The 16,433-nt window shown below is 47.0% G+C and overlaps 1 protein-coding gene across 1 annotated transcript; it reads right to left on the reverse strand.

The window, feature by feature from the left end:
- Positions 1–2,056: 2,056 nt before the first annotated feature.
- LOC143828627 (baculoviral IAP repeat-containing protein 5.1-like) lies at positions 2,057–9,051 on the reverse strand. Its single transcript, XM_077318912.1, has 4 exons — positions 8,861–9,051; positions 5,969–6,102; positions 4,792–4,912; positions 2,057–2,451 (listed from the first exon to the last, which is right to left on the reverse strand). Exons 1-4 carry the CDS (start codon positions 8,996–8,998, stop codon positions 2,329–2,331), a joined length of 516 nt encoding a protein of 171 aa, XP_077175027.1. The 5' UTR covers positions 8,999–9,051; the 3' UTR covers positions 2,057–2,328.
- Positions 9,052–16,433: the final 7,382 nt, after the last annotated feature.

The raw sequence follows: 16,433 nt of genomic DNA on the forward strand, positions 1-16,433 counted from the left end.
ATTGGACCAGTGTTTATTGAATACTGTTTATTCAAAACACTAGTTCCAGCCCACTCCCAAATAACCTTTTTTTCTTTTGGGGTGCAGAGAAACGGGGGGGGGGGGTGCAGAAGAAAACGTTTCTGTGCTGACTTGTTCATACATACACAGGCCACACCCAGCACTGAAAATCAAGATTAAACTATGAGTGCAGAAAGGGACACTGTTACCCCTACTGGAACTGGCTATAAGAGACAATTCAACCAGCCCTCCGGCTCAGGAAAGGCATTAATTCCAGTCCTGCATCTCAACTCCCCCATCACTATCATCACTCAAGAGCAGAATTAGTCTCCTGAGCGCTACTTCAGCACAGGGCAGTCCCAGTATACTATTTTGCTACAAAGAACAGACAGGACGGCGTTGGCAATATCATTACTGAAGTCCCTGAAGGTGGATAATGCATACCTACAGCAGTTTTATGGGAAAGAGGGTGCTACATGTCTTGCTGTTGGCCTTGCTAACTGCTTACCCTCATTTCCCTGAGTGTATCTGCAAAATTCAAGGCATCTTTTCCTAAGAGCAGTATACATTAAAATTGTATAACGATGGGTTAAGATAGGAACGGACATCTTCACCCAATATTAAAGTATACATGCAGAGAACCCGCAAGAATTTTCAGGGAACTTCTAATTTCCCTCGCCCTCGTTGTTTCTATATTTACTTTCCTGAAAGCCACCATAATCTCTTTCCTTTTGCTGCATCTTTTCCTCCCCCTGGCAGCCTCTACCCAGGCTGCCAACCTAGGCCTAGCACAATGGCATAGTGGGAAACTGTTGGGATTGCAATCAACAAGTAATTTAGTGAAGGCAGCCTTGGAGGGTTGTTGTTAAGCTGTTTAAGCAGCTGAGTGGTACCTGTGTGCTCACTAGTGCATCAAGTGGTCACAAGTGAGATTGCAATGGAGAAACCCCAAGCACGTGTCTTTCTTTAGGAAGAGGAGATCAGTGCGTGTGTGTTACCTTTCTCTGATTAATTCTCTTCTTCCATTCTAACAACTAACCTACTTTAAAAATCCGTCTCCCATTTTCAGCTAGGTAAAGGTAGGTAAAGGTAAAGGTATCCCCTGTGTAAGCTCCAGGTCATGTATGACCCTTGGGGTGACGCCCTCCAGCGTTTTCATGGCAGACTCAATACGGGGTGGTTTGCCAGTGCCTTCCCCAGTCATTACCGTTTACCCCCCAGCAAGCTGGGTACTCATTTTACCGACCTCAGAAGGATGGAAGGCTGAGTCAACCTTGAGCCGGCTGCTGGGATTGAACTCCCAGCCTCATGGGCAGAGCTTTCAGACTGCTGCCTTACCACTCTGCGCCACAAGAGGCTCTAATTTTCAGCTAGGTGTTTTATTTATTTACTTCACTTATACACCTGTCTCCACAGTGTATATCCAAAGCGGCTTACGTCATTCTCCTCTTCTCCATTTTATCCTCACAACAACTCTGTGAGGTTGTGAGGCCACCCAAAGAGTTTCCATGGCAGAGTGGTGATTTGAACCCTAGTTTCCAAGTGCCTGTTCTGAAATTCAAAACCAATACGCCACAATGGCTTTGTGGGATGATTGCTATTGAACAGCTGAGCCTGGAAGAGTCACAGAAGTTGCCTGGGAGCAAGTTGCCTGAGAGCTGCTGGCCGGGCCTGGCCCAATGACTGCTCAAGGTCAAAACAGGCCTAGAAAAGTCATAGTCTGCACAGTCATGCCGGTTTGGGGGGTTCTTGAAGGCAGAAGAATGTTTCAGGGATTTCACAATGACCAGAATTGACTGGGGCAGAAAAGACTCATTGGAGGCAGCAAGTGTGAGAAGGATATACAAATTGCTGGATCAAATCCAACTTATGGAAGGGTTAATCGTATTAGCTGAGCACCCAATAGTGCTTAACAGCTACTAATGATTAAGATGGACAATGCTAAGCACATACCGTCAAGCCCAAATAAGTGTCTTGAAATGCTCAGGTACATTTTTAGAATGCCACTGTGTAAGATGTCTGCTGAATAATCTAGTGTCTGAAGGATGGAGGGGGTCATACAAAATTTTATTTTTGCAAATCAGGTAAAAATAGGGGAGTAAAACTTGCCAGTTTCGTGCAAATCATCATTACTAACAATACATATCAATCATAACAACATAGGAATAAGTATTTGAGAAAGCTCATTGCTCAAGTCAGCATCTAAATGCCTAAAATGTGAACACATGCCAATCGAAATGTCAACAACAGGCTCCCCTTATTAGACTCTTCATTCCATGTGGCAAGCAGAAGTTCTTTCCGCAGTAAAGAAGAGTAGGGTAGGAGCATCTAAGATGGCTTTTCTGGTTCGGGAGTATATTGGTACTTCTTCACAAAATGGTCCACAAGACGTTTCCTGGTCGCAGCCACTTCTTTTTCAAAGGAACTTATAACACTTCTTGCAGCTTTACACTTAAGAATTAGGGGAGGAAATCTTATGAAGTCAAGACATCATTATGTTCCCGTTCTTCACTGAACTTCATGGAACTTCACTGCCCCAACCCCGTCAGGAGCACAGATTGGGGGCGGATGAGGTGCACCTGGCCAAATGCTCCCCAATGTGGGTGCAGGAAGAGGTGGGGCAACCTGCCACGACTAAAACTCCAGCCTGCAGCCCAGCATGAAACCTCCAGGGCATAAATGGTCTAAGAGTTGCTTTAGGTTTTTCTGTTTTGTAGGAAGCATTGTTTCTTGCACTACCCTGGCATTTCTCTCATATGCCACACTGGACTTTCACCTCTTCCCCAAAGCTCTGATCACCAACCTCCAAGTGGTGCCTGAAGTTCTCTGAGGATTGCAAGATATCTCTAGACTGCAGAGAACAGTTCCCCTGGAGAAAGTGGCTAATTTGGTGGGTGAATTCTATGGAAATATACGTCACTGAGGCCCCTCCCCGGACATCACCCCTAAATTTCCAAGTATTTCCCGATCCAGAGTTGGTAACACAACCCAAAACAAGTTGCACAACCCTCTACAGCAGGGGTAGTCAACCTGTGGTCCTCCAGATGTCCATGGACTACAATTCCCATGAGCCTCTGCCAGCGGTTGCTGGCAGGGGCTCATGTTAATTGTAGTGCATGAACATCTGAAGGACCACAGGTTGACTACCCCTGCTCTACAGGACAACCTCCTCACTGAGATAGCAATAGGGCTGAAGATATACAGTACAAAAAAAAAATTCCCTTGTCAATACTGCAGAAACCAAGGAACAAGTATCGTATTTGCCGGTGTATAAGACGGCTGGGCGTATAAGATGACCCCCCCAACATTTCCACTCAAAATATAGAGTTTGTTACATTACATTACAGTACTATGGGCCACTATGGGCAACTAAGTCTATACCAGGGGTAGTCAAACTGCGGCCCTCCAGGTGTCCATGGACTACAATTCCCAGGAGCCCCCTGCCAGCATTCGCTGGCAGGGGGCTCCTGGGAATTGTAGTCCATGGACATCTGGAGGGCCGCAGTTTGACTACCCCTGGTCTATACCAACTGAAGTGCACCCGGTGTATAGGACGACCCCCCCACTTGGAGGCATGTTTTTCAGGGGGGGGAAGTAGTCTTATACACCAGCAAATACTGTATTTGTATTTCCTGTCCTCCCACCAGTGTTCTGTAATGTACAAAGATTCCATGAATGTCCATATGGCCTATGACATTTTAACCCATGTTTCTTAATTTAAATAATGTGGCATATAGGACCAAATTACAAGTGAACCTTCTTAATACCGTGTCAGCTAGGCTGGCCAGCTCTGAGTTGGACATCAGCAGGGTATAATGCCACAGAGTCTGCCCAACAAAGTAGCCATTTTCTCCAGGGGAACTTATGTATGTGGTCTGGAGATCACTGATAATTCTGGGAGATCTTCCAGTGCCACCTGGCAATTGGTGAGAATCCTCAGGAGGGCAGGGACACTGAGGACACTATTGGGTGACATGGGACAGGAGCTCTGTCTGAATGTTGGCAACCCTAATTTCAACACATTTTGCTAATTTGTCCATCTAATTTGTCATGGAAAAGATATCCTTCATGCACTGACATCTTCAGAATAACCATCATATTCTATAAAGTGTGGCCTATGTTATGGAACACCCTATCTAGGTAGTCCATACTAGCCTGATCTTGTCAGATCTCAGAAGCCAAGCAGGGTCAACCATGGCTAGTATTTGAATGGGAGCCTTCCAAGGAATACCAGGGTCATGACACTGAGTCAAGCAATGGCAAACCACCTCTGAACATCTCTTGCTTTGAAAACCCTGCAGGGTCACTATAACTCCTGTTATACAACTTATTTCAACAACCCTTTGTGTCATTTCTGACAGTGTTAGCACTGTTTCCATTCTTAAGAGCACATGATGTGAAGTTCTAGACTGTTCTTCTCATGTATCTGATGTTGTACAACTCTCACTTAACTGTAAGGTTACAAACCTTCAGGTGGTGCCTGAGGATCTCCTGGAATTTGATCTCCAGACAACAGTGAGTTCCCCTGGAGAAAATGACTATTTGAGAGAATGGATTGTGTGTCATTATATCTTGCTGAGGACTCTGCCATCCTCAGGACCCCATCCCCCCAATCTCCAGGAATTTCTCAACCCACAGTAGATAACCCTACTGAACTGCTAATTTCCCCCCAACTGTCTCCACACCACACATATGCTCCTAATGTAAGCCAAGAAGAAGTTTCAAGATGTTTCCCCAAAACCACTTTTGTTTAAAGAAACAGATATCCATCAAAGACCACTCGGTACTCACAAGAAAAATTGTGATCCTCTCCTTCTCTAACTGATAGTATTCCTCTACTGTCAGATCATCCACGTCCTTGGAGAGGGTTAAAAACCCACAACTGTCTTGGCTCCGCTTGGAGTGTTCCAGCCTGTGATGGAAAGAACATCAAGAGGAACGGCTGGAAGCCAAGGAAGAACTTCTGGTGACCAGCTGTAAACTCTATGGTGGGAACTGCTATAAACTCTGTGGTGGGAACCCTCTTCCATCTGTAGTCTGGAGACTAAGAAACTGAGAGCAACACACAATTTCTTCTTCTGCAAATATAGCGCAGTCAAACTTTGGGAAACTGTTTCCATTATAAACCTGCTCTCCCCAGAGGGTTCCAGGTAGATAGACAAATGGATACATCAAAAGTCCTCTTCTTCAGGTAGACACCAGATATGATGTGAGAGCCATTTGCCCAGATTGCTTGGAGCAACCATTTGGACAAATCACATCACGGGCTCAGCCCCACTTATTTGGCACCCTCCCTTGAGGCAAGTGCTTAAGCCAGGGATTCCCAATCAGGATTCTAGGGAACTTTAGGGTTATACGAGAGTTCCCCAGGGGTCATATGGCCTTTGCAAGAAGTTTGGATGGCCACTTACATCATTACATGTCACTGGAACCCACTTCCCCCTGTTGCCGTACAGGCCTAGCCCCTTTCTCCGCAATGTTCAATTGGTTGATTTTATTCCTGTGTTTTATTTCGGCACCTAGTTTTCTAAAGGGGCATGTCATCACTCCCAGGGTTCCTAGAAGCCTGATAAATATTTCAGGGGTTCCTCCACAGTCAAAAGGTTGCAGAAAGCTGGCTTAAGCAGAGGCAAAAAAGCAGCACTCTGTTCGCAGATCTCTGCAGCTCTAAAAATAAAAATTATAGGAATAAAAATTACAGGAAAAGGCCAGGGCAGACTAATAAATTGGGTTTCTTCTAATCGGAGTGCTTCAAAACATTTTCAATAAATTCCCCTCCCCGCCAGCATGCATTTGCTTCAATATGCAACTAATCAAGATTTAAGATTTTCTTAACTGATCTGTGTGATAGGCAGATGCCCTAGAATGCCTCTTTGGGAAGTCTTAACTAGTAGAACACCACACAGAGCCAGCTGGTCGCTATTCCCAAGTATGATTTACTATTGCACCTTAGCCAGACTGCACTTACCAAGGATCGTGATCTGGCTCCCAGCCCTCCAGCTCGGTCAAGCAGAAAAAACACTTTGCCACATTCAAGGTTTTAGATTTAGCCTCATCAGGTTCGCTGGCATTTGGACAGTGGATAAATCCAGCTTTAGCCATCTGAACAAGAAGATAACCACACATTGAATATTGTTATGGCTATGGGTCCCCGGTGGGGCACCTGCAGGCACTATGATGGCACACAGTCAGTTTCCCAGTACCCATCTGCCACTTCCCCAAAATGGAGAGCCAGTCCCAACTTTTTCATGTCTCATAGCAAGAGATAATTCAGAAGAATCCAGAATGTATCACCTTTGTTTCTGCAATATTCAGAAACAGCCCTCTCCATCATAGGGGGATGTTGGGTTTGCAACCTTACAAGCTTGGGATTGGCTCCAGCACAGCATGGCAGACATTTTGTGATGGGCCCCACACTTTATCTCCAAGTTCCCAAAGTCTCAATGTGACTGTAGACTCCTGTGCAGCCAACAGACAACCCCTATATAGAAATTGTTTATAATATCCTGGGTTCTTGAATGTATTTATTTAGCTGGGCCTCATGTAGCTTCTAGACTCAGGCAGATTTTAATGTTTTAAATTTTATTTCTTTTTTTAATAGCCTGCCCATCTTATTTGGCTAAGGGCAGGTATCAACAAAAAATATACAAAACAATAACCTTTGCATCACTTTGAGATCACTCCGGAGGGTCCTGAAGCCTGAAAATTTATTCCAGGGACTCCTCCATGGTCAAAAGTTTGAAAAAGCCTGCTCTAAGTATACATAGGTATTATCTCCTTGAGTGGGGTGCCTCTCTCTACCCAAACCTGAGAGCTGCTCTCTGAACCCCCTTCTCTGCCTCCCATTATCTTCTCCTTCCTACCCCCTCTAGGCCCTTCATTGGTCATGGGGGGGTCAATATGACCATATCTGATCATATCACACAATAAATGTATAACAAATTTTAAAAATATATTTAAAAATTAACTCCCACCCATTTGGGAAACCCTCCCAAGGCTGTCAAGAAACCCCAGAGTTTCATGAAACCATGGTTGAGAAAGCCTGCCATACAGTCTTCAAGTGATTTCTAGAGCTACCCCATGTTACATTCCAGTTTTCCCTGGAAGTTACATTAGAGCACAGGCCACATGGTATACCGCTCCATGTCCCATCCCCCCCGCAAACTCATACTCGTTGCTAGGCATGGCCATCACCGCATGTTGCTGGATGTAGCTTGCTTGCTTCACTAGCTCATCTTCCCATCCTTTCCTCTTTCTCCTTCGCCATCGCAAGCCTAGACAAGTCTACCTGAAACATGTTCTGTATGGTTCAGCAGCACTTTCTCCCCCCTAAATGTGCCAAGGAGACGCAGATGGTGGACTCCATCACTACTTCTCCTCTGTAAATGTCACTTGCATCGAGGCTTCCTGAGCCCCATCACTGGAAATTTAGGAAAGTCTGACTACAAGGAAGGAAGAGTCAGGAGGTCAGCGGCATAAGCAAGAAAGGGTAAGGCCACCCTTCAATTCAGACGCTCCAGGCACCAAGTAGAAAAAAGAGATTGACGCCTTTCTCCCTTAGAACAAGTTCTGTGCTGCGATCAAGCACAGTCTTGGCCAGCATAGAGATACTGAAACAGGAAGAGTTAGCCTTGTTTTCTAAAGTAGGCCATTGGGGAAAGGTGGCTGTCCACTAAGTGTGTCTGTGATTGACAGGGGAAGCCCTAGTACTGCAAAGTATTTTGTAGCATTGCAGTGGTATTTTCCAAGAGAAGCTGAAGGCAGCCGGAAAAAAAGAAAGATCTAGCAGGAGATGGGTTTACTCAATCAAGGAAGCCACAGCCCTCTACAAAACCTAGCAAGGCTGTTAATGAGAGGACACTTTGGAGGTCATTCATTCATAAGGTCAGAAGTAACTTTGACGGCACTCAAAGCATACATATTCCAAGAGTTCGTGGGGAAAGATAGGAAATAAAGACATTATGCTGCTCCATGGCAAAATCCAGAAAGATCCATGTAGGACCTTTCATTAACACCAAACACCATAACATGGTATGCAAGTTTTTGAATTCATGCTGCACATACTTAAAAGCTGTTACACAGCTTCTGCTTTTGCACTGGGGGGTGGGGGGAGAACATATATATATGTGTGTGTGTGTGTGTATGGGGCCCTAAAGCAAATGCACATATTACTGAGATTTACAGGGTTGCCAACTGCTTGGAGGGGGGGAAATGTGCTGTCCCTTTAACAGCAGTTTAATGGGATGTTATTGACCAGGTGAAGCAATTTGCCTCCATACCATGGAAAGGTTTAGCTGCTCATTTCCACACATTCAGCCTTTGTGAAAAGGATGGGGGAGGGGAATGCTTCTCTAGGCTAGTTGGCAACCCTAAGAGAATAGTTTATTACTCACATTAAGGGATCTGGCAGCTTTTTAAAATACAATCTTTTTCAAAAGAGAATTTCAAGGGTATTTGTCTTAGCTGTTGATTTGGGAGACTCAGGTATGTAGCTATGCTGGTCTGAAGCAAAAGAGGGAACTTGGAGTCCAAGTGGCCTCTTTTAAGACCAATAGTTTCATTCTGAGCAAAAGCTGGCTGGTCTTAAAAGAGGCTACTTGGACTCCAAGTTGACAGATACTCCCAAGTCGACAGATACAAAGTTTGATTCCAAGCGGCACCTTTAAGACCAATAGTTTCATTCTGAGCAAAAGCTGGCTGGTCTTAAAGGTGCTGCTTGGAATCAAACTTGGTATCTGTCGACTTGGGAGTAAGCCCTATTAAACTGGGAAGGGCTTACTTTCAAACCACCATGCATAGGATCCTCACTTGCTCGTGCACATTTAAAGAGAGACCAACGACCAAATACTTCCAGACTTACCTTTTCAGGACTGCATTTGCAGTTCTCCTTCAGAGGCCATTCTGCAAAGGTTTTCAGGCGATTCTCGTAGCTGTACAATTCTTTAAATCCAGACATGCTCTCCAGAGCGGAGTTGATCTCTCTAAGGAAGAGCTCCATGTGGGCTGCTGCCTTTAGAACTGCTTTCTCTCATCAAACTGCGTCTTGAGCAACTGGCCCCCTTAGCATGGTCTACCTCTTTATATTTAGGACAGGGGACTACCTGGATCGATTGGTCTCACCTGTAAAGATCATGTGTGTTTGTGTGTAACTGACAGATGAGCAAGCAAATCTCTCCCTTTTGCTTTACTCTTCCATGTTCAAGTAAACAATAGCCGAATGTCTCCAGGGGTAATGAACTCTGTGATCCTGAGATCGGTAATTGCTATGGGAGGATTCCAGGCTTCCTCCTGGAGGTTGGCAACCAGAGTGGGGAGTGTGTAACAATATGCTACAGGAAGAGGGTAGAAAAATGAGAATCGAATACCAGGAGGAGGGAGTGTTTTCAGCAAGAGCTCCTCATCTTCTATTAGGTGTAATTTCACCCAGACACTCAAGTCTGCCATCAAAGCACGGTTGTCAAAAGGACAGCAACAATGAAAAACCAGGCCTTTTCATGCTAGCTCCTTCACGCGTCTTTTGTGTCACACTAAGTGCACTTGGACGTGTATGGACTTTCTGCAGAACAAATTCCCTTACACAGTTGCTGCCTGTAACTGTCTTGTTGAACCAATTTAGTGCATTTTCATCTGGTGCTTTTGTGCTGGTTCACTCTAGAAAATACCCCTGGTTACTATAGAATTAACACATCCCCAGTGGGAGGATAGGATTAAATTCAATTAGATGCTGTAAGATTTGGCTGGAGAGCAAAGCACCCGAAAGGGGCTCCATGTTAACCACTTTTTTTTTTTTTTTTTTTTTTGCATTCAGTTGAACTTTATCTACTGGAACAGAAATATTGGCTAAAGGTGTTGTAGCATTCATCACATTTGGAATAACAGAATCCTAGAGTTGGAAGGGTCCATACGGGCCATCTAGTCCAACCCCGTGCTCAATGCAAAATCAGTCTAAAGCATCCAGGATAAGGATCTGTTGAGCTGCTGCTTAAAGGCCACCAGTGAGGGGGAGCTCACCACATCCTTAGGCAGCTGATTCCACTGCTCAACTACTCTCACTGTGAAACCATTTTTCTCGATATCTAGCCAGTACTGTTCTATACATAGTGTAAACCCATTACTGAAGGTCCTATCCTCTGCTGCCAACAGGAACCTTTCCCTGCCCTCTTCCAAGTGACAACCTTTCAAATACTTCAAGAGAGCAATTATGTCCCTTCTCAACCTCCTCTTCTCCAGACTGGACATTTCCAGATCCCTTAACCAATCTTCATAGGGCTTGGTCCCTTGGCCCCGGATCATCCTCGTTGCACTCCTCTGCACCCTCTCAATCTTGTTTACATCCTTTTTGAAGTGAGGCCTCCAAAACACAGGCCTCCATGTACAGTCTGACCAATATGATATATAGAGGGACTAAGACATCTTGGTATAGTGGTTAGGACCCCGACTTCTAATCTGGCAAGGTGGGTTTGATTCCCGCTCCCCCACATGCAGCCAGCTAGGTGACCTTGGGCTACTCACAGCCTTGTTACAGCTGTTCTGACCGAGCAGTAATATCAGGGCTCCCTCAGCCTCACCCACCTCATAGGGTGTCTGTTGTGGGGAGAGGAAAGGGAAGGCGAATGTAAGCCACTTTGAGACTCCTTCGGATAGAGAAAAGTGGCATATAAGAATCAACTCTTCTTCTTCAGTAATATTAGGGCTCTCTCAGCCTTACCCACCTCACAGGGTGTCTGTTTGGGGAGAGGAAAGGGAAGGGGACTCTAAGCCTCTTTGAGACTCCTTCTGGTAGAGAAAAGTGGCATATAAGAACCAACTCTTCTTCATCTTGCAATTTTTATATGAAGCCTCTGTTGATGCAGCCCAAGACTGTATTCGCCTTTTTTACCACTGCATCATACTGTCTACCCGTATTTATTTATTTTATTTCCTTCATTTATATCCTCCCTTTCTCCCAAAGTGGCTTACATCATTCTCCTCTTCTCGATTTTACCCTCACAACAACACTGTGAGGTAGGCTAGGCTGAGAGCGACTGGACTGAGATCACCCAGTGGGGCACAAGTGGGGATCTGAAGAGGGGTCTCCCAGATGCTACTCCACCACTTTCACTGCTGACCATGCAGGGTCTTAACCCAGCATGACCTGGGTTGGCTCCATTGGGTTGAAAGCGCATGAGAGACTTTTGACATTTTCTGTAATATTTGATATACAGGTAGAGCACAGTTGGCGGTAAAGAGGCATTCTTTCATTCTGTAAAGTCAGAGGATCTCCAACATAATGCCCATAGGCCTTCTGAGTTCCCAAGCCTGTTTTTTCTTCCATAATTCTCAGAAAGACTGGAAGAGAGAGAGACACACAAAATCTCTTCAATAAGAGCATCTTTTCTTTGTCCCTACGAAAAACTATACGTAGGAATGTTACAAAACTGTCGATTAAGATCTCTGAGTCACAGTCATACTTGCTTGTTGTCCAGTGATCCATAAGTCTGAGCAAAGGGTAAATTTAGGGGACTGACATTTATTTGAACAATGCAGGCCACTGAAATATGGTTTCAAGTGGGAGTCGTCGTCCCCCCATCCTTGATGTTTAATGTGTCCGTCCCGGGGCGTAAATTCCTTGGCCATTTTTAAGGATCAAGGAACAAGAACGACGCGTGGCCAGTGAAACACAGAAGTTGGTCCTGTTTCATAGGCTGTATTATCATTCTCTGCATCCTTTTACAGAATACGATGAAAGCGGACTTTGATGTGCAAACGAGAAACGAGACAGTAATCTGGAGGGCTGGATCTGAAAGGAATGAGGTGCTGTATGCTGGGAACTGTACCGGGAAACCGTCAGGGTAATGACACCATTCCTGCAACGGATTCATTTGATTCCCTCTTGCCAGCAGAGTGGAGTCCCGAAACAGCCACCATCTGTTAATGAACTGAGATCAGCTCTCTGCCTCTTCCATAAGCAGGATCGTTCCATGACACAGACTATCTTCTTATCTTCCTTTTTCACGGGAAAGGATGAGAAAGGCCTGCGGAAACGGGAACCGCAACCATGGAAATCCATCTCGCCCACCGGAAACTGTTCGCTCCATGTGAGGCCGCACCATGGATCTGTAGAGGGGCGTTATAATTGTAGTCGTTTTACGTTCGACACCTTCACTAATGATCGCTAACATAGAGTGTGCCTTTTTCACTGCTGCGGCACACTGGATTGACACGTTCATTGAGCTCTCCGCGGTGACCTCAAGTTCTCTTCCCCTTTCAGGCTCAGCAAGTCTCCACTAGGACCCATTAGCCCAGCCCAGGGGTGGCAGGGGCTCGTCGTAATTGTAGTGCATGGACATCAGGAGAATCCCAGTTTGGCTACCCCTGCATTAGCCGATGGGGATCGGTTGTCCCCGTCTCTAACATGCATTTTGAATGTTGTTGTTGCTGTTGTTAGGTGCGAAGTCATGTCCGACCCATCGCAACCCCATGGACAATGATCCCCCAGGCCTTCCTGTCCTCTACCATTCCCTGGAGTCCATTTAATCTCACACTGATTGCTTCAGTGACTCCATCCAGCCACCTCATTCTCTGTCGTCCCCTTCTTCTTTTGCCCTCGATCGCTCCCAGCATTAGGCTCTTCTCCAGGGAGTCCTTCCTTCTCATGAGGTGGCCAAAGTATTTGAGTTCCATCTTCAGGCTCTGGCCTTCTAAGGAGCAGTCAGGGCTGATCTCCTCCAGGACTGACCGGCTTGTTCGCCTTGCAGTCCAAGGGACTCGCAAGAGTCTTTATTTATTTGGATCTGGATTTTTATACCGCTCATTCTTTATGGCTCTGGGAGGTTTACATGGAACATTGCATAAATTTACATGGAACATTATAACAATCTATAACATTATATAAATTATATAATTTTCAATGGAACATTGCAACAATCTATCAGTAACAATTACAACACAACATGAATAACAACACTGGGGTGATCAAGTTTACCAGGGAAGTTTCTGTTTCTTTTTGTGAAATGTCAGATGGTGCGGCCTGCTGGTATACCCAAACCCAACTCTTTCTCAATTCATTAATCCTGCCTTTGTCAGATGCCACTCAAAGTGAGGGATTGGATAGGTCATGTCCAGAGGAAATTCCCAGAAGATTATTTCTACCTTGATTACAAAAGGAATGCTCGCCACATTAAAAGCTCAGCGTGAATCTGGGCACCATGTTTCAAAGTAATGTTGATTACATGAGTGTTAACAAGAACAAACCTCCAGGCATTAAGAACAATGGGACCTCTGTGTATGGTGCTTCCCAAATTGAAAGCCATCTTGTCTTCTTTACAATGCCGTATTGAAGTTTCTTTTGCACTTGTCTTCATAAGCATTTCTAACAGCCCTTCTTTTCCTTTGTGTTGCATATGATTAAAAGCTATGTATAAGATAAGATTTTAATGAGAGGGTTTTTCTGTGCACGCGCATGCGTGTGAATTGAAACAACATAAAACATCAGGAGACATAATGTGTCTGATGGCTGAAGAATACATAATGAATCCAGACATAAAATGACAGAGAATAAATTAACAAGAATGAAGGCTTCGTAAGACCTACAATAACTAATGCATGATGGAGGGTTTTTTAATTATTATTTTCTTCATTTATACCTTACCTTTCTCCCAAACAGACACCTGAAGTGGCTTACATCAGTGGTCCCCAACCTGCAAGCTGCGGCCTGGTGCCGGGCCGTGAAGGCCATGGTGCCGGGCCGCGGCTCCCTCTCCCCGCCCCCCCCCCCGCAGTAAAAAACTTCCCGGGCCGCAAGCTTGCGGCCCGGGAAGCTTCTTACTGCGGGAGGGCGGGGAGAGGGAATCAGGGTCGGGCCGCGCATTCGCGTGGGCATGGCCCGCGCGGGCGCGGGCCGCGCAGGCGCGGCTCGATGCGGGGCGCGGCCCGATGTGGGGCACGGCCCGATGCGGGGCGCGGCCCGATGTGCGGGCGTGGCCCGCGGGCATGGCCCGCGTGGGGGCGGCCCGCTGTGCGGGCGCGGTCCGATGCCCTGCCGGTCTCTAGCCTCAGAAAGGTTGGGGACCACTGGCTTACATCATTCTCCCCTCCTTCATTATATCTTCACAACAACCCTGTAATGTAGGTTTGTGCTGAAGTAGAATCCAGACTTACCGAGTTCTGCCTGGGTACCTCCCAACACCCTTACTCAATGGACCAGTGGGAGGAAGGGGAGGATGTGTAAGAAGTCATTTCTTTCTCTTTCGTTCAGCACTAGAAGTAATGCCTTGATGATAAAAACAGAGATAAAATTCCTAGAGTGTCATGACATCACTTCCTGTTCTGAAACAGGAAGTGACAAACAGCAGTCTTCCCCCACCAGCTTGGTGTAGTAGTTAGGAGTGTGGACTTTTAATCTGGCGAGCTGGGTTTGATTCTGTGCTCCCCCACATGCAACCAGCTGGGTGACTGTGGGGGTTTTCGGGGGTCCCGTGAGTGGGCTGTCCCCATATGCTCCCCTTATTGAAAGAAGAAGGTCTCACCACTGGGTTCGTGCAGCTCTTGAACTTTAATGAAGCTTGCAGGGATACAACAAGGAGGCTGGAGGAGAAGCGTGGACATTGTATGACACTTCCTGTTGAACTTCTAGAAGAGAAGTCTGAGCTAGAAGCAGAGTTAGAGTCAGTGGGAGTCCTTTGGGGTTCTCTCCTCCCCCCAGTGGGAGCCTTTTTCCCATCCACAATGACAATTCCATCCAGGAACTACATCAGTACAGGATTCGACCAACAGTCTCTCTGATATATCTCTCTCCTCTCTTTCTCTTCCACCTTCACTCTACTTCACCCTACTGTCTTCACCTTCCTCCTTTTATACTCTTTTCCCCTTATTAATTCCTCACCCTCCAGAGTTTACTTTAACCCTGCCCCTCTTAACCATCTGTCACAGCTTCTTTCTTCCTTCCATCCCAGGCTTGCCTCCAGGTTTGCTGTTTCCGGCTTCTTCCCTTCCCCGACTGGCTTTTCCCGGGCATAGCGTCTTCAGGTGAGTTGGGGTTAGGAGGGTTGTGGGTTACTTTACCCTCCCCCCCTCTTTTTACCAGTGTGCTCTTTTCCTCTGCCCCCCCCCCCATTCCCTTGGGCTTGAAGTCCACCCTGGATTTTTGTCTCCAAACAAGGAATCTAGGGCAGAAAGATTTCCCTATGGGGGGTGGGGGTGGGGGTGGGGGGAGCAGGGCCCATTGTTTTTTGTTGTTGTTTAGGAATGCAGTGGTAATACCATGTTCCTAAACCAGGGATAGTCAACCTGTGGTCCTCCAGATGTCCATGGATTACAATTCCCATGAGCCCCTGCTAGCAAATGCTGCTAGCCCCATGAGCCCCTGCTAGCAAATTTTGGACATCTGGAGGACCACAGGTTGACTACCCCTGTACAACAACAAAAGTACCACAGGCAGTTCTGCGGTGGCTGGAACCCCATAGTTGGCCCAGGGCAGGGGAGGAGCTGGGCCTGAACAGCCAGACTCTTCCCTTCCAGATGAGCCTGGCCCGACATAGGCTCCAATGGCACCCGTAGCAAGGAAGGAAACACGGGTATAGCTGTATTCCCTTGCTGCAGGGCAAACAAGGGCCTGAGTTGGGCCTGGCCTATCATCTGGAAGCGGACATTAGCCCTGTAGCCAGATGAGCGCCAGCCCAGGCCTTATTCCCTGTGCGGAAAAGGCCTCAGCCTCACCTATCTCACAGGGTATTTGTTGTGGGGAGAGGAAGGGAAAGCAATTGTAAGCCACTTTGAGACTCCTTCAGGCAGTGGAAAGTGGGGTATAAAAAGCAACTCTTCTTCTATTCTTCACAAATTACTACACCACATAAAAATCTAAATAAATATTCATCCTCAGATTTTTCTCAGGTGTCATAGCTACAGATACTCCTAAAGATAAATCTATTGAATGTCTACTGGTGTGTAGTGTACGGCAGTGGTCCCCAACCTGCGGGCCGCGGCACGGTGCCGGGCCGCAAAGGCCATGGCACCGGGCCGCAGCTCCCTCTCCCCGCCCCCGCAGTAAAAAACTTCCCGGGCCGCAAGCTTGCGGCCCGGGAAGCTTCTTACTGCGGGAGGCGGGGAGAGGGAATCAGGGCCGGGCCGCGCCTGTGCAGGCCACGCCCGCTCGTGGGCGCGGCCCGGGCGCGGCTCGCGGGCGCGGCTCGGGTGCGGCCCGATCCGTGGGCGCGGCGTGGGCGCGGCCCGCGGGCGCGGCGTGGCCCGCGGGCGCGGCCCGATCCGTGGGCGCGGCCCGATCCGCGGTCCGCGGGGGCGCGGCCCGATGCCCTGCCGGTCCCCAGCCTCGGAAAGGTTGGGGACCACTGGTGTACGGAACACAGAAAATGACCTGGAAGTGCTTGACATAGCTTGACCTCTGCATCTAAGGGAATGGGACAAAAATGACAATGAGAGAGCACCTGAGAGCTTTC

Source organism: Paroedura picta, chromosome 2 (assembly GCF_049243985.1).
Source record: "Paroedura picta isolate Pp20150507F chromosome 2, Ppicta_v3.0, whole genome shotgun sequence".
Classification (NCBI taxonomy): Eukaryota; Metazoa; Chordata; class Lepidosauria; order Squamata; family Gekkonidae; genus Paroedura; species Paroedura picta.

Bases quoted from the DNA above. Each gene is read 5' to 3' on its own strand.
- LOC143828627 (XM_077318912.1), bottom strand. From the start codon at position 8,998: ATGGAGCTCTTCCTTAGAGAGATCAACTCCGCTCTGGAGAGCATGTCT. The intron at 6,103-8,860 runs GTAAGTCTGGAA...CTTCTTGTTCAG, and splicing joins GCAAATGCAGTCCTGAAAAG to ATGGCTAAAGCTGGATTTAT. The intron at 2,452-4,791 runs GTGAGTACCGAG...CTAATTCTTAAG, and splicing joins AGAGGATCACAATTTTTCTT to TGTAAAGCTGCAAGAAGTGT.